Genomic DNA, 22,724 nt, shown 5'->3' on the forward strand with positions numbered 1-22,724 from the left:
TATTCCTATTACGCTCGCGAGTAGGCGGTGTGCTTGTCGTTGCAGGTGCTACACTCCATGTCGAAGGTGATGAAGGAGTGCTGGTACCATAACGCGGCAGCCCGGCTGACGGCGCTCCGCATCAAGAAGACGCTCGCCAACCTCGGCGCATCGGAGGACTTGAAGCTCAGGCTCTGAAGTGAATCCAGTCGCAGCTTTGCCCAGCTGCCAACTACCTGATCGCAAAGCCATTTACCTGAAGTTTACGAGTATTGTACTGATTTTGTGTACAACGCCCCGTTTTTTTTTTTTTTTTGTGATGTACAGTGAAAGGCGCAGCTCATTGTGTTGTTAGATATGGACTATTCTTTCACTAGTCATGGTGTTTTTTTGTGTTGGAAAGTTTGTTGGTGCCGTATTTCATCGCACGATCATCACACATTGTAGAGTCTTACACAGCGCAAAAATAACATTTTCACAGACATTTTGCAGTTCTTTTTAAAACTTTTTGATAGAATGCACAGATTGTCGGATTATGTTTGAAATATTACATATTAACATTTGAAAATCTTGAACATAGTTTCTACTGAGTAGCAAAAGTCACTAACACTAGCATCTCAAAAAATCTCTAATTGTAGGGAAAGTTTGAAAGCCCAAAAAAATTACTGAATATTTTAAAACTTAAATTTTACTGAAATATATTTTATACGGTTGGAACTTAATGTTAAGACTTTTCTCGTTATGAACTTCAGTGTAGTACTTAGTAGAAGTACTGTTTGGAATACAATGCTTTTCAAGACAAGTTTGTAAAATTTTTTTGTCAATCAGTGGTGCATATAGAACAATTGGTAGCTATTTTCTACATATTACTCTATTTACAATCACAAACAGGCTCTGTAAGGTAAAGAAAAAGAAACGTTTTTTTAAATATGTATTTGCAACCCATTCCATTAGATATAATTTATTATTGTCACTTTTGACAATTCCATAGATAGCTAAAAGTTTCTTTTACAAAATTTTGTTCACTGCCAAGATCAGAGAGTCAGTGTCAAAACATTGTAATGGGCATTAATTAGATAGTTTTTGACGTGTTAGTTGTTACGTATCTTGCTTGTGTTATCAGGCAGCTGTTTTAGAAACTGGTAATCGTACACTTCTGTAGGATGTCAGTTTGTGGTTATCTCTGAATAAACTATTACTATTAACTAGGGATGGATAGAGCTTTGAAAACATAAAGTCAAATAAATATATTTTTAGTTAATTTTGATATTAGTAATTTTTTTAGTTTTATCGATACTACTACCTCATTTATGAAACTAATCTTCATTTCAGCATATGTGCATATTAAAAATGAGAAAAACAATTTTGATTAAAAATATATCTGTGGCGTGTTTAGAACATGCTTACATTTACTAGTCTTTGGTAAAGTCGTCCAATGTTTTTTGTGACATTTTGACATTTAAAATTCATTTTTAATTTTTACTTTACATTAGCTTTTATAGGAAAATTTTTTACTCATTTTGTTTAGAATTTTAGTATAAAACAAATTTTTAATTGAAATTAAATTTGTATCATAATTTTTTTTTGACAATATTTACTTTGCTGTGCTTCATTTAACATTGCTATTGATCACGTGAGAAAACACTAGTAATGCAGAAAGTCAAAGCTTATTAGCCTCATGTTGACGGATGTACTGGACGTGCTGTGACCTGTGGGATCTGGGAGACTGTTTGGTACAGTTGCAGTGACTTCGTGTTGCAACATACTTTAAAGTACCATGTTTATGGGTAGCACATTTGTGGCCCTACCCCCGTCTTTTTTTTTTTAGAAAAAATTAGGGTGAACCCTTTAAAAAATTTTTTCTCCAAATGAAAAAAATAATATTGCACTGTATGGATGAATGCATGCATGGATAATTAGCTGGTTAAGTTTTTTTTGATAAATATAACCTCAAATTAAAACTCTGTTAAGAGGATTTTCAAGGGACTGTCATCAAAAAAATGTTTTAGGTTCGAAAACTTCTTATAATGGAAAAGGAAAATGTTTTCTCCTTAGTTAGTTAAAAGGATACACGAATAAAGTGACAGATGGTAACATTTTCTTATCATAACTAGCCTCTAAACATGTAAAACAACAAATAGTTTTAATTGATAATTGAAAACATTAATTAAACTTGTATATATGGTTAAATGAAAACAAAGTAAAAATACAAATTAAAGTGGTTTTTAAAAAATTTTCTGAAAGAGAATTTACACATAGAAAATATATTCTAATTTTGCATTTATCCCACGTTTGGTTGATACCATATTACTAGTAAATAGAAACTGCAAAACAAAAATATATTTATTACCAACTTAAAATATATTGACAACGAAAACTGTGGCCTGAATGTGTGACGTAACCAACGTAGCGTACCCAAAACCCATGTCTATCGTCATCGTAGTACGTACATACTAACCATAAAAGATGATGGGCTATCAAATATAGTTTACTTGGCACCAGACAGCGTGCGCTGCATGCGATCGGCTAGCTATCGATATCTGACTACGTGCGTGCCTCTCTATACATGCATCACTGTAACCAAACATGATGCCAACCAGTGCTGGATACATTTTCATGTGCGCTACACAGCGGCGACAGAACAGATAAAGGTTATAATGCTTTAAAACGTGTTTGAAAAAGAATTTAAACATCGGACAATTTTATATTTCTGTTAATTAAATCATTAAATGGCGATAACTTATTGAATAAAGGATTGTAACTTAAAAAAAAAAACATTTTTTTATACAGTAAATGAAGTTTTTTGGGTAAATTCGTAAATGGGAAATAATAACGTACATCTTGGGGAGAAAATGGCAGGACCAAAACATTTGATCATATTAGACAGGATATCGTATTGTGCGGGAAAGTCTTGAATGAGTTTTACTGTTAGGTACAGTAGAATCCTGGCTAATGCTGGATATTCAATATATCGAAGGTAAATAATGTTCGTAGTTATGTGTCTGTTGGCACCCTTGTCTTGATGGAAAAAAAATTACAAATCCTTCCATTCCTTGCCATTCTAATGTGTTTTATCAGATGTTCGTACATAGTCCTATAATATTTGCTAACTAATCTGCAATGACAAGAGTTAAAAACAAAGTGTTTTCTATTGCTGATAAAGAGTTTACTTTATTTCATCATCTTCGGCACAAATCGTGAATCATTTCACAGAAATGTGACAGTGTGTCTTTAAAGACAAATAAAATAGAAGCTGGAAGCATGACAAAGTTGAAAAAATTGTTTGCTTGGTTAATAAAATTCGAGAATCGAGGTATCAATCAGTTTTAAATTAAATTTTTTTTATATAGCTTGCAGAATCAATTGGTAAAAAGTTCAAACACTGACAAGTGCTAAATTTATATTGCTTGCTTATAATGTTTTTTTTTTCCCTAATGCCCCCTTGAAGAACATTATAACAGTGTTCTACTGTATATTTTTTCATTCAAATATCCCAGCAGTGTGTGTAAAGCATCAGTAATTGCGCCTATATGTTATATTACGTTTGCCGCCCGCCCTCTCGACCGGCCGGCATCGGGCAAGTGACATGTTTGGTGTCTATCTGCTGCACTGGCGTTTAGCTGGAGAAGGAGATAATCTAGAAGTAAACCAACCAGAGTTTGTGTGTGTGCATTTCAAGAGTGTGTGTGACCCAATCTGTAGCAGTGTTGTTGGTCCCCCTTTGCTTGCCCATCACTGTAAATGCCCTTGAACTGGCAGCCTATCGTGACAGGTTTTTATGACCTAACTGTACCCCAAAACAATGTTTCTTTGTGAGAAATTTCAACCGCAACATTCCATGACAAATCTGCAGCTATCGTTGGTGTTTTGAAGTGCAACTTTCATATTCTTCCAGCCCACGCATAAGTTTCTTGCTGACTAATGGTACATGCTAGTTTTTGTAAGTGGGACTGACAAGAAAGAGTAGCGTGCTGCCTTTCCTCTCTAGGGGAAGGGGATGGGTAAAAAATTAGAATACAATAGGTTTGTGGGAAACATTGTTATAAAATTTGTCTTTTTTTAAATTATATAGTGTGGAAATAGGAGGAGTCAAGAGTAGGGGGAGGAAGAAGTGAGTTCAGGATGGCCACCTCACCCCATTCCATAAAGTAGTACCGAAAGTAAATGAAGAATGACAGAGGGTTAACACCAATGCCATATTTCTTACGTGCTAATAAACTGAGGACGGAACACAGAGTCCTCACTTGTATCTATGAAATTCTACTGTAGAGGAATAACTGTATATGGTGTAACCCATATTCAAGGGTGAAGTTTATGGTAAAAATGTTAGACTTTCATGACAAAAAATTACAGGTGCTACCCATACGCAGGAGTGACCCCTCTGTGAGTATATACAGTACTTTGAACTGAACTGTTACTGAATGTAAAACTTCTTGTTGGAATCTGAAAATATGACTTTTAAATGAGAAATCCTTTTAACTTTTTTAACTTTAAAGTAAGGTTATGTACTTTGCAATGGCATTTCATTGTACATGCATTAATACATTCTTTTTACAATTTTTAAATCGGGCATTTTTACCAGCGAATATTGTGATGAAAATTTTTTTTAACATTAATGAAACTCAATGTAGGTAAGTACGATGATGTGGTGATTGTGCGAAGAAATAAGGTACTTTTCTGTCCCCATTTTTTTAATTATATGTTTTAAGTATGAATATGAAACATTCGTAAAAATATTCATGGAGTATTAACAGTAGCTACAGTTAGAGATGCAACAACGCTTGCATATTACAATAGTGAGCATACATTTTTAAAAAATACCTGTGTGTATTTTCTAACGTCACGTGGACTTGCGTTTAAGTACAACTTTTTTAACGAAATTATATTTGTGGCAGATGAATGATGAAAAGAAGTTGTCAGATATCCACATGTTGTCCCCTTTGATAAAGTAGTTTAATCCTAGCCAGAGAGCTGAAAGTTTTATTCTCGATAGAGGTGGCTCTGCGAATGTGGAAACTCAAAATGCACGGGGTAGTCAACTTCAAAGTAATAGTCAGCTCAAACACACACAAGACACTGATTCCATCCTCTCATTACGTAATGCTCTCAAGTAGATTTTACAATGCTTGAGTTACGTACTTGTTACCTAATTTTTGTGTCATGTTTACGTTTGTGTTTGACATTTTTTTTTCCAGCAAAGTGAATGTGCTCTTAGTATATAAGAAATATAATTTTTTTACACTTACTTATTTAGACAGTGATCATATATAATGTGAGTTAGTCCATATTACCTCAAATATGCAATAAGTCATCAACTGCCATTCTTGCCAAGACTGAGTGCTAACAAAAAGTAGGTAGTAATTTTCAATTTTTTTTCCATAAATAGTTTTTTCAAACTTAGTTATTGATGAATGTGTTCTTTAAAATATGTTTATTTACTTTCTGGTTATTGATATTTCTCATGTTAATCTGCCACACAGTGATGCGGGAGACTTTTTTGGGTTGACTACTCTGTCTGTTTTATCATACTGTGTATCATTTGTAATTGAAACAGTTGTTTGCGTGCCAGTGAAGGCTCACACATGCTGAGCCCCTGCATAGGTATGTCTTTGATGATTTTATCATGTGAATTTTTTTGTCTTTAGTCAGCTTTTTATGTGCATTCAATCAGGAAGAATGAACATTTACTTTGTTTTGATCAACCAACTCATTGTGTTCAAGTATGTTGAGCAATTTTATTATCCACTTGCGAGGGAGGGAAGGGTGGTAATTTTATTTGAGCTCTTATTTTGTATGTAAAGGATTTTTATTTGCTAACCCAGCAGGTATTCCTGATAGAGCTTTAAACATTTTAGTATTATCTGTTTTTATTTTGTTTTATAAGGTGAAGAAACCAGAGAGAGTTTTTCAGAAACACAGAATATACACTTTACCAAGATTGGTATTAATAAGTACTTACTCGTAAAATATGATTTAATAATTTCACAGTCAGCACCCACAGAAAGTTATGAAGTCGCTGCAGATGGACTACTGCAGCAAATCAAGCAGTGTCGTTCACTTCTTTGTAGGGTGGGGCATGGTATTCGTTTCAAGGCATAAGACAGTTTTAAATTCATTTTTACACATTTTATATTAGCTTCACCTGTATGTTTGTTTGTATGTTTGCAACCGACTCCTTTGCACTCGATTTTGACCCACTTTAAACGGACAGTTTTAATCTAAACTTCGTACACTTATCGAGGACCAGTGACAATACACTAATTTAATAAGTTTATCTTATCCTGTTTAGGATCGACAGGATTAAATAATTTCCTCACCCAGCCTCTGTGTGAGAGTAAGTGAGACAACCGTGCAGTTGGCGCATGCGTACCGTCTACCTATTTTCCAGCTCGAGCACTCGGGGTATTAGTATTATTACAATATATCCTTGACAGTTGGTTTGTTGGCCGAGCGGATTAAGGCGTGGGTCTTTGATGACGTCAACCCACGGATTCACCGGTCGTGGGTTCTAATACTGTCCACAGCTGAATTTTTTTTTTTTTTTTTTTTTTAAAGAAACAAATTTTGGGATTGGTGCCGTAAATCCAACCGTAATTTGTCTGGGACTTCGCCAGTCCTTCTATTCAAACTAAAAAGTGAAAAATAAATATGGTTTAAAAAAAACTAATAAACACGCTTTTAAAGCACATCAAACTAAAAAGTGAAAAATAATTTTTAAAATAAGCTTAAAACAATAATGAATGAAAAATACTAGTATTATTGTGAAAAAAGCGTGGGGCGCTTTGTTCCATATTTATCGTACATCGAGCGCCCGATGGTAGAGCAGCCGACATGTCATCGGAAGGCTCTGGGTTCGAATCCCAGTCCAGGCGGCTATCCGAATTTTTCTCACATATTCTATACACTCTCATTGAGAAGGTCCTTTCCTCATCCTTTCTCAATCCTTATCCTCCCCAAAATTCCTGTTACATAAATGTGGAACGCTTCACGTAATAATTAATCCGTAACTCCCGTCCTTTCTGCTTCACAGCATTAATTTCGTACAGTATGTAAGACTGGGCGATATCACTTGTTCGTCAATAACCTTATACCATTAAGTCTCACTGTATATATTGATAACGTTAAAATCTTTGAATGACTTCTAAAATCAAGATTTGACTATCAATACAGCTGTACACATTAATAATTTGGAAAATAATTACAGTTACTTATAGTTATCACGGAATTAATAGTAGAGTAGAACAAATAACAGTTTAAAAAAAATTAAAAAACATGCTTTTATAAATAAACCAAACTAAAATGTAGAAAATAAATAATAGTTTAAAAAACTAAAAAACACGCTTTTATAGAAAATCCAACTAGAAAATAGAAATTTTTTTTTAATAAATTTGAATTAAAAATAATGTAAAATAAAAAAAAAAGTTATTTAAAAAAAGCGTTTTAAAAGTATAAGTATAAAAAGTATTTTAAAAAAAAAGCTTTTTAAGAAATTATCAAAATTATAATCCTTCTACTCATATCTGTCGATAAAATATTTATAACTATTGACACCATGCACCCCATGCTTTTTTTAAAATAAAATACTTTTTTTATTTTACACTATTATTAATTCAAATTTATTAAAATTAATTTTCTATTTTTTTTAGTTGGATTTTCTATAAAAGAGTGTTTTTTAATTTTTTTAAACTATTATTTATTGAGTGTATTTTTCTATTTACAGTATGTACAATCACTAGTGACAAGATTATATGGTGAATTGCGATGAAACCGAAATAACTACGAAAAGCATGTCAATGCACTATAAACACTTAAATGGAAGTTAATACACCATGAAGCACCGAAAAAAAAAACTAAAATCTCAAAATAATCAGCATTTTGAATGAAAACTTAACTTAAGTAACAAAATCATAATCTTCTAATTTATAAATTCAATGAATGTAATTTATTTAGCATGAAGTTTGTACCAAAATATATGTACTAAAACAATGGAATTTTTTTTTAAATTTCTTGTTTTTAGAAAAAAACATATTTGCATTACGACATTGGTACACACAAATACTTGAAGATACTCTTATTACAAATTAATTACTGGTATTATATTGTAAAAGTGCGTCACGTACCAGTCAAAATGACACTGTATTTGTAAAAAATGTATTATGAAACATTTGAGGGTCATATTTTTTTGAATAGTATCCAATCTTTATGAATAAACAGAATTCATCCTTACTACTATTATAAATGCGAAAGTAACTGTGTCTGTCTGTCTGTCTGTCGCGCTTTCACGCCAAAACTACTGAACCGATTTAAATGAAATTTGGTACACAGATAGTCTAGAGCCTGAGAAAGGGCATAGGCTACTTTTTAATGCGAAAAAATGGTTGTAAGGGGTTGAAAGGGGGGGATGAAAAGTGGTATGGAAGTATCGTCATCATTAGAGCTAGAAGCTTGAAACATTTTTTTTAAACTGTTGATTCAGTATTAATAAATATGACATTCAGAGTTTGTACAAGTTTTACCTCAAGGATGTAAAATAACATTAGGGAATAGGGGATGAAGGTTTGTATGGAAATATGTAAGGTTTATGTGAATGTTTTATAAGTTTGCGACAAGAGCGAAAATATTCGAGCTTTTCTGAGTTTCTCAACTCTTTAGAATTATCAAGAGTGTCTTCCCATAAGTTGAGGCTGAAAGTTGGTGTTCCAGTCCTATTAATGAGAAATATTGACGCGCCAAGGCTATGTAATGGTACACGGCTACAAATTACACATCTGGGGCACAACATTATAAAAGCTACAATCATGACTGGAATGGTGAAAGGAGAAAATGTTTTGATATCCTGTATTCCAATAATTCCGACTGATTTGCCATTTCAATTTAAAAGAGTGCAGTTTCCCCTGAAAGCATCATTTGCAATAACAATTAATAAAGCTCAAGGACAGATGCTTAAAGTTGCAGGATTTCATTTAGAAAAAAAAAATGTTTTTCACATGGGCAACTCTATGTGGCATGCTCACGTGTATCAAATCCGCAAAATCTTTATGTTTTGGCAATAGATGGGAAAACAAAAAAACGTAGTTTATAAAAATGTACTAAAATAAACTCATATTAATACTTAATACCTTATATACTTATATACTTAAATAATTTAATAAGCTCTTTGCAGTGAAACACTGCAAATAGCTCATTAAAGTATTTATACGTGTGTGTCTTATTTGTAAAATAATTAGCCTAAATAATTAAAAATGCTACCCAAAAACACTATTCCACGCGGACGAAGTCGCGGGCACAGCTAGTAAATAATAATGAAATCTCATGTTTTAACAATGAAAATGACCTAAAAATAGAAACTAAATTTTTGTCTTTAACAATGGCACAGAATATAAGGAGGACAATTTTTCATTATTGAAAAGGTAATATATCTGCACTATGATGTAAGACATGAGGCGAAATGAGAAGGGTTGGTGCCCTGACTTGTTGACCAGCAGATTTATAAACAAAACAGGGGATCTCGGTTTAAACTACCGTGCTGTCATATTTTGTGGGACTGAAAAGAAGACCATATCAGTGCTGCCAAGTATTATTTAGTTTTGTTATCATTACTGACGTAGACGTCCAGTTAGTAACTACGGAGTTTCATTCTTTACTACGAAAACAGAGAAACTAAGTGATATTCTGTGATGTCACCTTTTAGTACAATAAATCTCGCTCATGTACCTCTGTAGTAAGAAGGTAAATCTTTTGTAAGTACTTATTATTGTATCTCTGAAACTGATTTTAGGTTTTTAAATGTTATGTATAATTTTTAAATTATATATTGGATGGATTAGCTCATTACTGAATGGAGTGATTGTTAATTTTGTAGAGTCTAATTATTTGGCATGAACTTTATAATTTTTGTTATATGCATGTTTTATAGTATGCTTAAATTTGATTACTGATGGGTGTGTCTGGAAGTTGGCAGGACTGTTACAATAAAGTAAAGCATGTTGTTACAGAACACCAACACATGATGTAGGTTTCAAGTTTAGATACAAGAGTAGAAAACAGTCTAAAACTATTCAGCCCGTTATAATAATGTCTGTTTTTATCAACCTTCTTGCTACAGAAGCATAAGCACCGCTGGGTGTGCGGACTCCACACTTCAGGGACAAAAGTGCCGCCTCACTGAGGTCTGGGGGATATTAAGGTATAGTGAGATGAGCGTTACGATGATGTGGGCACCTCTGTGTGAAAGAGCATACAAAGCCGCATGAAACACTTGCTCGGGATTGTGATGTTGCCAGTGTGGGAAACGAGACTTGAACTTACTGTAGTTCCACTGCGCTCTTAGTGTCTTGGCACGCTGTTAGATGTATGGTGAAACAATACTTAACAGTTTTTCGGGCGATCCTCACACCTTATTCCCTACTGCTATCGCCACATGGCCGCTCCAGTAGCAGACATGTCAGGGTGTCTACAGGTCAGGAGTAAGGATAGTGAGAAAAGTCACAAAAAAAAATAAAGAAATCAATGTACCATGGGTCACGTAAGTTGTTGCCCACCTCTGACTCCCTCCGAGGATGCGACAGCCGTGGGCTCAGAGAGGAAGCTCTTGCCTCGTACCGGTGGCCGGAGAGGTAGTGGCATAGGTGGCCTGGGTGTCAACTGGGTGGCAGGTGGCTTAGCTAGCTGCTTCCAGATAGGCTTCTCTAGTAGGGTCGGGCCTCACGATGGCCCTGGCAGGGACACAGCTGGTGCACTCGGCCGCGCACTAGGTGGCAGGGCTGCTCTCCTCGGCTAGCCAGGCCGCCGCTTCATTCCCTCCCTACTGCGTTAGAGTGTACGGCCAGGATGGGTAGCTGTTGGCAGCCGACGCCTGGCTGACCTGGCTCGTAGTGGTGTGGGGTGCTGTTGGGGCGTTACCGGCTGACACCGCATGCTCATAGGGGACTGTTTACCCGGAAGGCCAATTTTGCAGAAGTACTTGAGCCATCTAAAACCACTCTGCTGCTGTGTTGGTAGGGAACGTGGCAAGAACGAGGGACCAAGTCAGAGTACCCTGTACTTTTTCTCGGGGTCGGCGAGGAATAATATGCAAACTTTACGACTAAACAGAATTTATAAAAAATAAAATAAGTAACACTTAAATGGCCAAAAAAATAAAATTGTAAATTTTTATCTTTAACAATGACACAGCGTATAAGAAGGAAAGCTTTTCATTATTGACAAAGCAAATAAATATTCATCATGATTAGGCCTGTGTGAATATCAGTTTTCTTTAGAGTGATTCGAATACGAATATAAAATTATTCTCGAATACGAATATTGAATTTGAATAGTAAGAATTAGAATTTCACTTAAAATTCTTTTTATATATCATATAATAACATATTGAAAGAAAAAGTAAATGTGTAGCGTAGTGGCTTCTGGAAAATTAGATAAATAATAGTAAAGTGAATGTTTGGTTAGGTAAAGTTAGCTACAATTACTATATGTAAGATTTTGGTGAAATATTAATATTTTGAAAGAAAAATATAAATAATTATTTTTCATAGTAATCATAATAGGATCTGCAAAAATTTTTTTTTATAATAAACAGTGCAAAGCAAATATGTAAGGCAATTACAGTATGTGTGAAGAAACTTCAAGAAAGGTGGGTTTTAAAAAAAAGTGCAGTAAGCAGTTTTAATCTATAGTTAAATATGATGTAGGTCTAAAAAAATTTAAAACTTGTTTGTTTGAATTTTTCACTATGTGATAATTAGTCCTTATTTATATTAACAAAAAATAACATTTATGGATTTTATTTTTTGGCTTGTTTTAACTAAAGTGGAGGAACAGAGTAGCTGCTTAGAATGTTCCTCTCTTTTTCTGTCCAGCGTATGTGTGCATGATAAAAGAGGTGAAGTCCCCCTCCCTCCACCCCCTTTCATTGTGAATTTTTTTTGGACCACCAGGGCTCCTGAGCTGTCACTGCGGTAGGAGTGTGGGTGTCAGTCTTGGGTGCGCCTGTATCAGTCTGTCATGCACTTTATATTATTATCCACCAGAAAAAGTCATCATTGTACATTGTTAGGCTTTAGGAGTCTTTGCTGTGAGTATGCGACCAGATGTTTTCCACGAGATCTATACAAGTTTTTTTTTTTCTCTTCACCGCCGCCTTCCCCCGTTATGAATGAAACTAATCACAAAGCTGGCATGCAGTGTTTCTACCCTCTCATCTGAAAACTGTCAACTTTAACACCCTTGCAGGGTTTTGATTACTACGGACACGAACACGTGAACACGGACATGTGTTTATCCTTATCAGTATGCGGTCAGTTCTAATCTATTTTTAACGACCTGCCCGACTCTTTTCTCCGTAATTTTTGTGCTAACGTGGGTGTTGGTAATTTAGCAAAAAAATTCCACATTAATAACCCTTTCAACATTACCAAAATCCTATACAAATCTTGTCCCTGCCCAACGAGAAAATCTTCTGTGATTCCGAAATTTTTCCAGACATTTTAGATTCCATACACCCGTATTTGTAAATGACTGAATATTTTTTTTTTCAAAGTATTAGTATTCGAAATTGAATCACATATGAATATTAAACTATTCATTTTGATATTCGAAAGTTCAAATATTCGCACAGGCCTAAATGATGTAAGACATGAGGCAAAATGAGGGGTGATAGATAGTTTTCAGTTTCGGGTGCGTTCGGCTCGTGTGAAATTTACTTAAATAATATAATAAAATTTTATCGTGATGTTTTGACAATGTCTGCAGAAATCATAAGACCCTTCGGGCGGAAAACCTAAAAGGTCACAATACTCATTATGTCATTTTACTTAGGTGCGCGTGGAACTGGCTTGATTGTGTTTCACCCCTTGGGGTGATTTTCGTGCATATGATGGCACAGCGAAAAGTAGTGAAGATGGAGGGGTACATAGAGGGTGATAGGGAGATACATGGGCTTACATGAGGGGCTTATCCTCTAGAAGACCTCAATAACAATATCTGTCATAGAAGATAAGTAGCAACTTATATATAAAATGCATAAAAATCTTGTCTCATAAGGCAGTTAATACAGTACTAATTATTAATGAGGAAGCCTATCTGCTGATATAAAAACATAACAGTGTTGCTTATTTGGGTTCTTGAGGTGAAATTGGTTGGGAAGATTTTTGATTCTAATGTGGCTGAGAATGGACATTGCTATAATTACTAACTAGAGGCTAAATATTTTGTTAAATGCTAAATTTTGTCACTAATAAAATTAACAGGGTTGTATCAGTTTGCAAAGAGTAAGAATTTTAATGAACATTTTTTTTCCATGGGTCTTAGTTTCGTCAAAATTTTGCATCAATAAATTTTAATAGCGCAGTTAAATATAAACTTTATTTTAGTTGCATGGATGTGTATTTACTTGGACATTTGTGTTTTTACCATTTTGCATTCATCATCATAAATTAAACTTAAGGTAATGCAACCAAAAGAGTGAAAGGGCTTAAGTTACATGTGTTAAATTTTTTTTTGTGAGTCGACCTTACAGATGAACTTTGTTTGCCAATACTCAAAGACAATGTATTGACAAGATATCAAATTTTTTGGTTCTGGATTATGATTCAGTAATTAAATAGTTTTTTTGGCCAGTTTAGTTGTATTAATATATTTAACGTGTTGTCCTTTTGATTCACGGACCTGAAGTGCATCGGCTTACTCAGAGAGTGACGTAGGTAAGAGAGTCTGATGTCAGGAAGGCAACCGGAGCGTAGTGCATCGGCAAAGTTGGGAGTGAGGCGATTTTGTGCGAGACAGTTAGTCCCTACCAGTGGCCTATTTCATAAAACTACAAGTCTACAAGTTACTAGTTACAAGTTACAAGGGAATTTCTTACAAGTGTGAATCTGAAGTGTTTCACAAAGAAAGTTGCTTGACTTGTAGAAGTTGGTGCACTTGTAACACATACCTACAAGTTTACGAGTCAGCTGTTTATTGTTCGTGTTTTGATTATGTAACGAATTTGCAGGTTATAGTTGCGAAGTGTATGCTGATAAAAATGTAGGGAGACAAATATTTGTTGCCTTGCAGATAACGATTTATTTCTTCGTGTAGGGTGATCCAATAGATGACCTATATCTTGTACTAGCTCCTCCAGTTTAATAGCACTCGTGCGGAACCTTTCGTTATATTCAAATACTGTGCCAAGTCCCATGTTCACTCTCTCTCTAAAATTGCGTGGTCGCCTCATAACCTCAATATCTATATCATCTTCATCATGATCGGTAAATATAATAATATCCAATGTATTCTAAGATGTTATAATATCATTCTATACACAAGCATAGACTTGTTAATGATTTACAACTAATATAATTGGACTTGCACAATATTCTACCTATGTATTGACACTAGTAGCAATTTCTCACAAGTTACAAATGCTTGCAAGCTACAAGTTTTTTTATGAAACAAAAACATTTATTTACTTGTAAAATTAACTTGTAACTTGTAGGAAACAACATTATCAAAGTTTTTACAAGTTACTAGCAAAGTTACTTGTAACTTGTAGACTTGTAGTTTTATGAAATAGGCCACAGGTCGCAGGTGGAGAGTGTCGCGTGCTCGCCGAGCAGTGAAATGGCCCGCAGTATTCTGCGGGATGTGGTTTGGAAAAAAGCATGTTCAGTGATTGAAGCATGATAGATGATAGAGGTGTCTGAATTAGCAGCGGGCACACAAAGGTGTGAGGCAAGAGGCCTCCAAGGAATGCTGTTACTTTACCAGAACCATAATGTGAGTAATGTACTTCAGAATGTCATACTTCGGAATCTTCTGCAGCAAGTATGTCATGAATTGTCGGCAGTGAATTTGCCAGCCTACTCTCTCTCAGGATCATTTTGAAAGAACGCAGCTTGTAACTTAACTTCAGTAAACAGTCTATTGACATTAACAATACGATGGTAGCTATTCCTGTGTTGGTTGGCGATAAGTCATTTAGCAGTTGACCTGCGGGGATCAAGTGATGGTAATAAGTTTGTGCACTGAGAGAACCTTTAATTTATTTGTGTTAAGTATTAACTGCGACAGAACTGCATGATTCTACGACACTCTGCATGCACGAAGAATTATGGAGGCCGCACTTGGCCTTAATCTCGCAACTCATGACGGATGATGAATAACATTACTTGCATGTTCAAAATCAATGACTATTTTCCTTAACAAATCCAGTGCTGATACTTACATTTTCGTAAGATTTGAAACATTTATTTTTTCGTTGTTGCTTATGTTTATGTCATGGCTATAGTCTGTAATATATGTGGTGTTTATTATATTAGAGGACTGAATATTATTAGTCATTGTTTTGCTTTAATAAATAACATGCTTGCTTCAGTTATGTATCACGTGCTGTGTGAGGGTAACTTAAATTAAAAATATCGTGGCGGAAGGCCCTCGGATTCAGTCAAGATCTGCAAATTGTCACTCTAAAATAAAAATAATAAAATATCTAAATTATTTTTTAAAAAAATTGGAGGAGGGTGGGGTAGCAGTAGAGCTGGTACAGGGATGTCTAATCTCCTTGGGACAGGGGGTGTAGGGTGTTGACTGAAAAAAAAAAAGTATTATTCATCCCTCATCGTTTCAGGTTTATTTCTGGTAAACTATGACGAACACATAAATAAATAAATAAATAAATAAATAAATAAATACTCTTTTGAAATAAATAAACAATAATTTATCCTCTTCTTAGCATGAGTATTAACTTTTAAAATGATATGATTAATGTTTACAAACACCTCGACCCATCCTTAGGCTAAATTAACCAAAGAAATTTAACATTAATGGATTCTAACTGCCTGCACTCCTGGAAAGAAACAAAAAGTTAAGCCATCCTAACATTATTAAAATTACACCCACATACTTTATTTTACTCAAGTTGAAAAGTTAATTATGAGTTCGCCATTACTTACACCACCTTCTCCAAACGGCAGCACGCAGCTACTCGCCAGGGAGGCTCCGACAGTCCCCAAACACGTCACGGAGAAGAACCACCTCGGGCTCACTCTGGGTGGCCCATTTATTAATTCCTCCTCACATTGTCATCACGTCGAGAACACTCTACACGACAGCAAAAACCCCGGCCGCAATTTCACAACACATCCGCCATGCAGCCAACTGATGCTATCCCCTCTCCACCGGCCATGCCAGACTGGCATTCCTGCCGCCAGATTGCTACACAGACACTCGCGTGACAGGCTAGCGTGCCTGCGCAGAGACAGCAACGCAGCGAAAACAACCAGGGCGGCCAACGCTCCCGGAGATTCCAGGCCATGATATGGAAACCGCCCGTAGCTGGCCAGGCCGCGGATGGCAAATCACACCACCGTCCCAGATAAACAGAGAGCGTTAGCAATCTACCGCGCCGCGACAAAAGAAAAACAACACCCGAGTGTCGCAAGCAAGCATCAGGCACATAAGCGGGCTCACAAAGCACCACTGTGCAAAACCAAGTTCAATAAACTCTTCACGTAAAATTTTACAGCGTGACAATATAATGTGTGTTAAAGGGTACAATAAATTATTTCCACAGAGTGATCTTAGGCCGAACGCAAGTCTTCGTGAGCAGTACTCTGCCTTTTTTGACTCTAGTATGAGAAGTAATATTACTCAAAGTGGGCAGTTTAAATATTAATTTTCCCCATGAAACACAGTTTCATTTCAAGTTACTCAAAATAACTTTGAGAGCCAGTGTAAATGAATTAAATCTTTTGAAAAATAAATGATCAATTTATAAAGTAAAATGCTTAAACATGTTAATTTGAAAATGTTCTTAACATGTGCTTCTATTCATGGTATATATACTTCTTGCACACATTTGTGTGTAAATGTTGGCAATGCTGTCTTTAGTTGCTATAAATCTTTGTGCATAACTAAAACTTCCTATCAGGCATCTTAAAGCTGGCTGTGGCAATCTTCTGCCAAACGAACAACTGTTTCATTTGCAATTAGCATTTTTCTTGTTCAGCATCCACCAATTGGGAAGAAGTTATGTATGTGATTTTTTGTATGATGACTGTTATAAAGTATAATTTTTTAAATACATTTACTATATTGACAAGCGTGGTGTTAAGTGAGAGAGACAGAGCGTCTGTTAAGTATGTATGACCTATTAACATAGTTTTTGCTGTTTCACTTTAATGCAGTTTTGCGACAGTGTTCGTACTATCAGCAACACTTTGCAACTTTTATTAGCAAAGTTTAGATTTTCATTGTAATGGACTTCTTGCATGTCACTTAAATTTTTTTATACTTTATTACAATAATTGTGACTTATGAAAGGAACAGCAGAAAGTTGACAGTTGAAAGTGACAACGTATTGTAGTTCCTAAGACACTTTTTACCTGTAACACAAATGGAAGCAACATTTAGAGTTATGTAAAGTATATATGTAAATGTATATTAAATTTTTTTAATATATTTTTCCTTTTTGTGTTGCTGAGAATGTGATCCATAATGGGTTGTTAGTATTACTATTTAACTGAGTTGCATGGCTTTATGTTGGTGGTTTCAAAAAAAAGTACAAGCTAACTTGATATTTGTAAACTGTAAGTATGAAACTATTTATAGAGTTTTAGTTGTGATCAAGTAATGATGTTTGTAGCAGCTAAGATGATCTTTTAATAGTGGTGTACCAATGGTAATGTTCGAAATGCTTTTTTTTTTGTTAAGGTATTGGAAATTTTGCAGATGCAAAATGATGGATATAATACATATATGTATGAAAGTGTGTAGGAATTGAAAAATTATGATTTTGTGACTTTTTAAATTATATGAATCATTTTCTAATTTTTGTTAATAATTTTAATGCTTTGAGTTATTCTTGAGATTATGATTGCCATTTTTAGAGGAATCAATTTGTAATTTATTGCCATTAACAAGCTCTGGTGCTTGGGGTTTATGTAAAGGATATGTTATATGTGACAGGGTATCTTCAGATGAAAATTTATCCACAACAGTAAAAAAAAGTAAGAAAAAAGAAAGAATCAGGACTTGTGTGTAGTGTATAGAAGACTTTTTTATTATTATTATTACTGGTATTGGTGTGAGCTATCTGCACTGTAATAATAATATTTATCTGCTGTCCGCAGTAATTTGCTTTGTATTGGTACATCACTAATCGCGGGATTGTAGACCCATTTTGCTATTCCCATTTATGTAGTTGTCAAATATGTGCTGTAAAGAAAATGTGGTAGTTACTAACTTTTTAGTATGCATTTAACGCAGACTTTTTTAAAAATGTTTAATCAGATTGTTAATTGCACAAGAACATTTTTTATGAATGGCTTTTAAGTTTTCAATACATATATTTTTAAAAAAGTCTTTTTTTTTATTTCTAACCTGAGGTAGATTAGGGAATAAGTGTTACATGCAAATGCTGTAATTTCTGGTAATATAGTACAAATCAGATAAGATTGATGAACAAAAAACAAATCTCATACACATTTTGTAGGACTTCGTAAGTTGTAACAAACACCAATATTGTAGACATGTTGTAGCCTCAGCTGAAATTTAATATAAATTTCTTGGAAGTTTCCATGGTGTTGAAACTTAATGATAGTGCGTATGATTTTGTTCTTTATTGGTAGGAAATTTGTGCTAGTCCTTTATCTTGTTCTTGTCCAATGGATTAGCTCCAAGCGGTTCTTTGGATTTATTTAGCTGAGTTTCAGATTCAAAAATTTATTTGGATCTAATTTTAATGATTAAAGTGTGATTATCAACCTCATAGTAGGATGCAAACAGCCAAATGAGGTATATTTTGAGTTCATATACCATAATTTACTTTGTTAAAATCTCAGCACTATCAGAAAGACAAAATGGAAACTATTATTGGTCTCAAATTTACGACCATACTGTTGTCTGAGCTAGTTAAATGAAGTTATAATGTTTTGGTTGGATTACAGAAGTTTCTTGAAAAGCCATTGTATTTCGTTGAATCTTTACACAAACAAAGTAGTATTTGAATTGATAGTAATGAAAATACAACTCAAAATCATTTCATGGATAAGTACCAAATTAAAAATCTTTGTTAGTTAACTAACAGTTCCTTCTGTTTTTAAGGATGTTTTTATTGTATGTTGCTAGTTTCCAAGTACAAACATTGTGACTGTCAATCTATTTTTTGAACTGGAGGAAAGATTATACATTAGCAAGACAGCTTCAGTTTCAGAAGTTAGCTGTTTCATGAAACTGCTGCAGAAATAAAATTAAGTCTAAGTTTTATATATTTTTTATTATTTTACCCACTACACATGCTTGTTCAGTTCTTTGCTGCCACACACAGAACATGCTACCTTGCCTTAGTGCATGCAAGTTTGGTGTTTTTGAAGTAGATTTTCGGGTTTGTGGCTTTTTCAAGAGAGATTTGTTTTTAGTATGTAACTTAATAAATAATAAAAAACTTGTTTACTTGTGTTAACATGTGCAAAATAATTGTGCACACTAAAAACACAACCCAAGATGAAAAGACTTTCTTTACACTACTGTCACAAAATGGGAGTATGGGAAAAACTTATTTAAATATATTGTTGCTGGTTTTGAATGTGTTGATATCAAAACTACATAATAATTACTGTCTATAAGAATATTTGTATTTTTTGCATGAAATATATTGATCTGCCTTGAAGTTAATTCATTACAAAACAACACATCTATAATTTCAAGTAAAAAGGCACATTTTTTTCCCACTATAAATGTTATTCATGTATATATTCCAATGTTTTATCTCTATGTCAACATAGCCCATCTTCTGTGGTTGAGATTCTTGTAAAAGTTGTGTTTAACTAATGAACAACCATGTTTCCATGTTTTTGTTTGTGTGTCATCTTGGCATGAAGCATTTGGCATCCAGGTGACAACTTTATAAGATAAACTATTGTGTCGACTTAAAATACCAGATGTTAAAATACTGGAATCAACCGTTCAATTATTATTACACAGGGTTGCCACTGGTTTCCAACTTAACGTGGACTCAACACAAAAAAATACTGGAAAATCAAGGAAACTTAAAGTAGAAATACTGTAAAAAAATCATAGAAACTTAAACTGAAATCCTGTGAACTTTTATGTTAGTAGACTCATCAATTAAAATAGTAAAGAGAGAAGTTTCTAGTGTGTCCACAGTGTCTTCTTCCTCACGAGAGGCTAATGGTTGCTGAATAATCATATCCATTTTGTGTGACCACAAAAAAGGTTATTTTGCCATGTCACTGATAACCTCACCTTTATTTTCTTTCATTACGGGCGAACTCTGTTGTATGCCCCTTTGAATTCTTTGTGGCATTATGTATTGCTGTGATGTCGCAGATCCTTAGCCTGTCGCTGGCAATATTAAGCATCAAATTACTCACTGTCATCGCCTGGTAACCACTGTTCCATGGCTTTATCCATTCTAGTTGGTTTTTCCATTCTCGTGTATCTTTCTGCTAAAAACAAAGTTCAAACTGGTAATGCCTTTTTTGTTCATTGTAACAAGAGCTGCGAGTATTTAATTCAAGTTTATGTCGCCAAGTCCTGAAATGATACAAATTCAACACAACAAAATGGTTAGAAAATTCTGAAACAAAAGCATTAATCATAGATACTATAGGAATAATCATCTATTTTGTCACTTACATATTTAAACTTACCTTTGACTTTAATCAATTTCAGTGACGGTCAACAGAAATTGTATGCATTCGACAATAGTTACGTACTTAACCTCTAGAGTTCTACACATTATTCAAAGTAGTTTTCTTGTTGTCCATGTCTATGGTAAAGTTTTGTTTAGAAATGCACAGAAACAAAAGAATGCTGTGTTTCTTCGCCATTAACAGTATTTGTTTTATGAACGACAAAGTTTGTGCAGGTATGATGAAAATTGCATTTGTTAAAAGCTGTGATAATTGAGTAAAATCCAAAATCCGTTTGAGGGCCTAAAATCCGTGAAACCGGATAAATTTGGCAGGCCTGTTACAACTACAAGAAGAATTAAGAAATTTATGTATGTATACACACATACATACGTAAATATACTGGTGCTAAGAATTTTTAATGATAGATTGTCATGTTGGTGAGTACTTGTGTTACTGTTATAATTTTTTTTAGTTTTGGTTGTATGTAACTGAACATCTGCTGTTGCATGCCGTCATTATAGTGTTGAGTCGATAATATTCTTTGATTTAAATTAATAGCACATTTATTACAATTTTTTAAATTTTTAGTGGTATGAACTTTGTCATCTGTACATATAGTGTAGAACTTGTTTGATTCCTAAATAATATCCACAAAAATATATGAAATGCAATGAAAGTTGAAAAATATTGACTTTCCAACAGTGTAAAGGTTATATTGTCATTATTCTTAATTGATAGGCCACAATATGAAAAAACAAAACAAATAAAAAAAGACGAAAAATGCAGTTGTGGTGGTGTAGGATGCGTGTACTGGTTTATTTTGCTTACCTGTCTGTTTCTACAGGAAAAGCAGTTCAGACACGCCGCCATTTGGCACTAATTTTATTCTTCACATCATCTTGTGTGCAGCTCAATGTTAATGCTTTGGTTTTAGACCTGAAGTAATTTTTTTTCCCTTCGCATATGGTAAGGTTTTATTCCAGAGACATCTACAGAAATAAATTAATATCTCAGTAAAAAAAAATTGCACTGTTTGTTATAAAAAGTACTGAAATTCATGTGTATTTTGTTGCTTATAGTCTTTGCATTTTTTGCTGAAAACTAGACTTGAGTATACCAGTGTGTGGTGAAATTTTGTGCAGAACTAACATGAACAGCAAACTTTTAAATATTTTGACAAAAATTTTTATTTTGCTACAATAACTACTGAAAATAAGCTCACTCTGGCAGCTTGCTGTAAATTGGCATTATTCCATGTTTATGCTCTCTTCTGTACGAACTATTGTTCGTATTTGCATTTATTTAATATAGTGTTACTCAAAAGAGATTCATCAATATAATTAATTCGTATCTCAATAAATATTCTATACAACTTCTCGTAACATATGGGACATCCACATTCTGAAAAGTCAGAAAAAATCAGGTAGTTGTAATTGATCAGCGAAAGTCAGGGCTTTTACTTATCCGGGGAAAGTCACATGGAAATTCTCTAGTAATAATTTCAGGGAAAAATGTTTATCTGCCATTACCAGACTGAAAGCATTTTTTTTAAATGGTGAATGCAAGGTTGTGTTTAAAATAAACAGAGTGGAGGGAGAACTAGGCCAGCTACGAAGATGGTGGAGAATGGATTTTCTTTATTTCAGAAAATTGCAAAGGAGGTAAATTATGTAAAGGATATTTAGTCAGAAAATTTTTAATTTTAGTACGGGAAAGTTGGAGAGTATTTATAACAAATTTGCATGAACACCCTGAAGAAGCTTCTTGAAACTGTTTGGGCCAATAAAATCATTTGTTTTCTAGAAACATGACAATCTTCTTTCTAATGGCTGCTTACTAAAATTTTAGCACCACTTATTGGTTTTGCTTCCCTTGGAGATGAAAAACCGTTCTACAGGATCAGTTTGTTCGGAAGACGTCTGCTATTTGAAGACAAAAAAATCATTAAAAATGTCTTCTAATTTTCTTGCAAGAAGGCACTATACAACCATAATGAAGATTACAGAATTGCGGGTTTCAATTATTTATTAGGTCTAATTAAATTCTGCATGTATATTAATGTAGCAGGTTATCTATGCATTTGAACTATCTCTGGCACAAATGAGCATC

The 22,724-nt window shown here is 34.2% G+C and overlaps 1 protein-coding gene across 7 annotated transcripts in view; it reads left to right on the forward strand.

Annotated features, from left to right (window-relative positions):
- LOC134540557 (TGF-beta receptor type-1) overlaps positions 1-17,981 on the forward strand; it is a 107,452-nt gene extending 89,471 nt beyond the window's left edge. For 4 of the 7 annotated variants that reach the window (XM_063383389.1, XM_063383405.1, XM_063383420.1 and 1 more), the window contains exon 9: positions 46-17,981. In XM_063383389.1, the coding sequence (XP_063239459.1) occupies positions 46-177 (132 nt within the window). In that variant the 3' untranslated portion in view covers positions 178-17,981. Of the gene's footprint in view, positions 1-24 lie in introns of all 7 variants that reach the window. The other 3 variants (XM_063383396.1, XM_063383382.1, XM_063383413.1) reach the window with 1 other exon arrangement.
- The last annotated feature ends 4,743 nt before the right edge of the window (positions 17,982-22,724 follow it).

This window comes from Bacillus rossius, chromosome 1 (genome assembly GCF_032445375.1).
Source record: "Bacillus rossius redtenbacheri isolate Brsri chromosome 1, Brsri_v3, whole genome shotgun sequence".
Classification (NCBI taxonomy): domain Eukaryota; kingdom Metazoa; phylum Arthropoda; class Insecta; order Phasmatodea; family Bacillidae; genus Bacillus; species Bacillus rossius.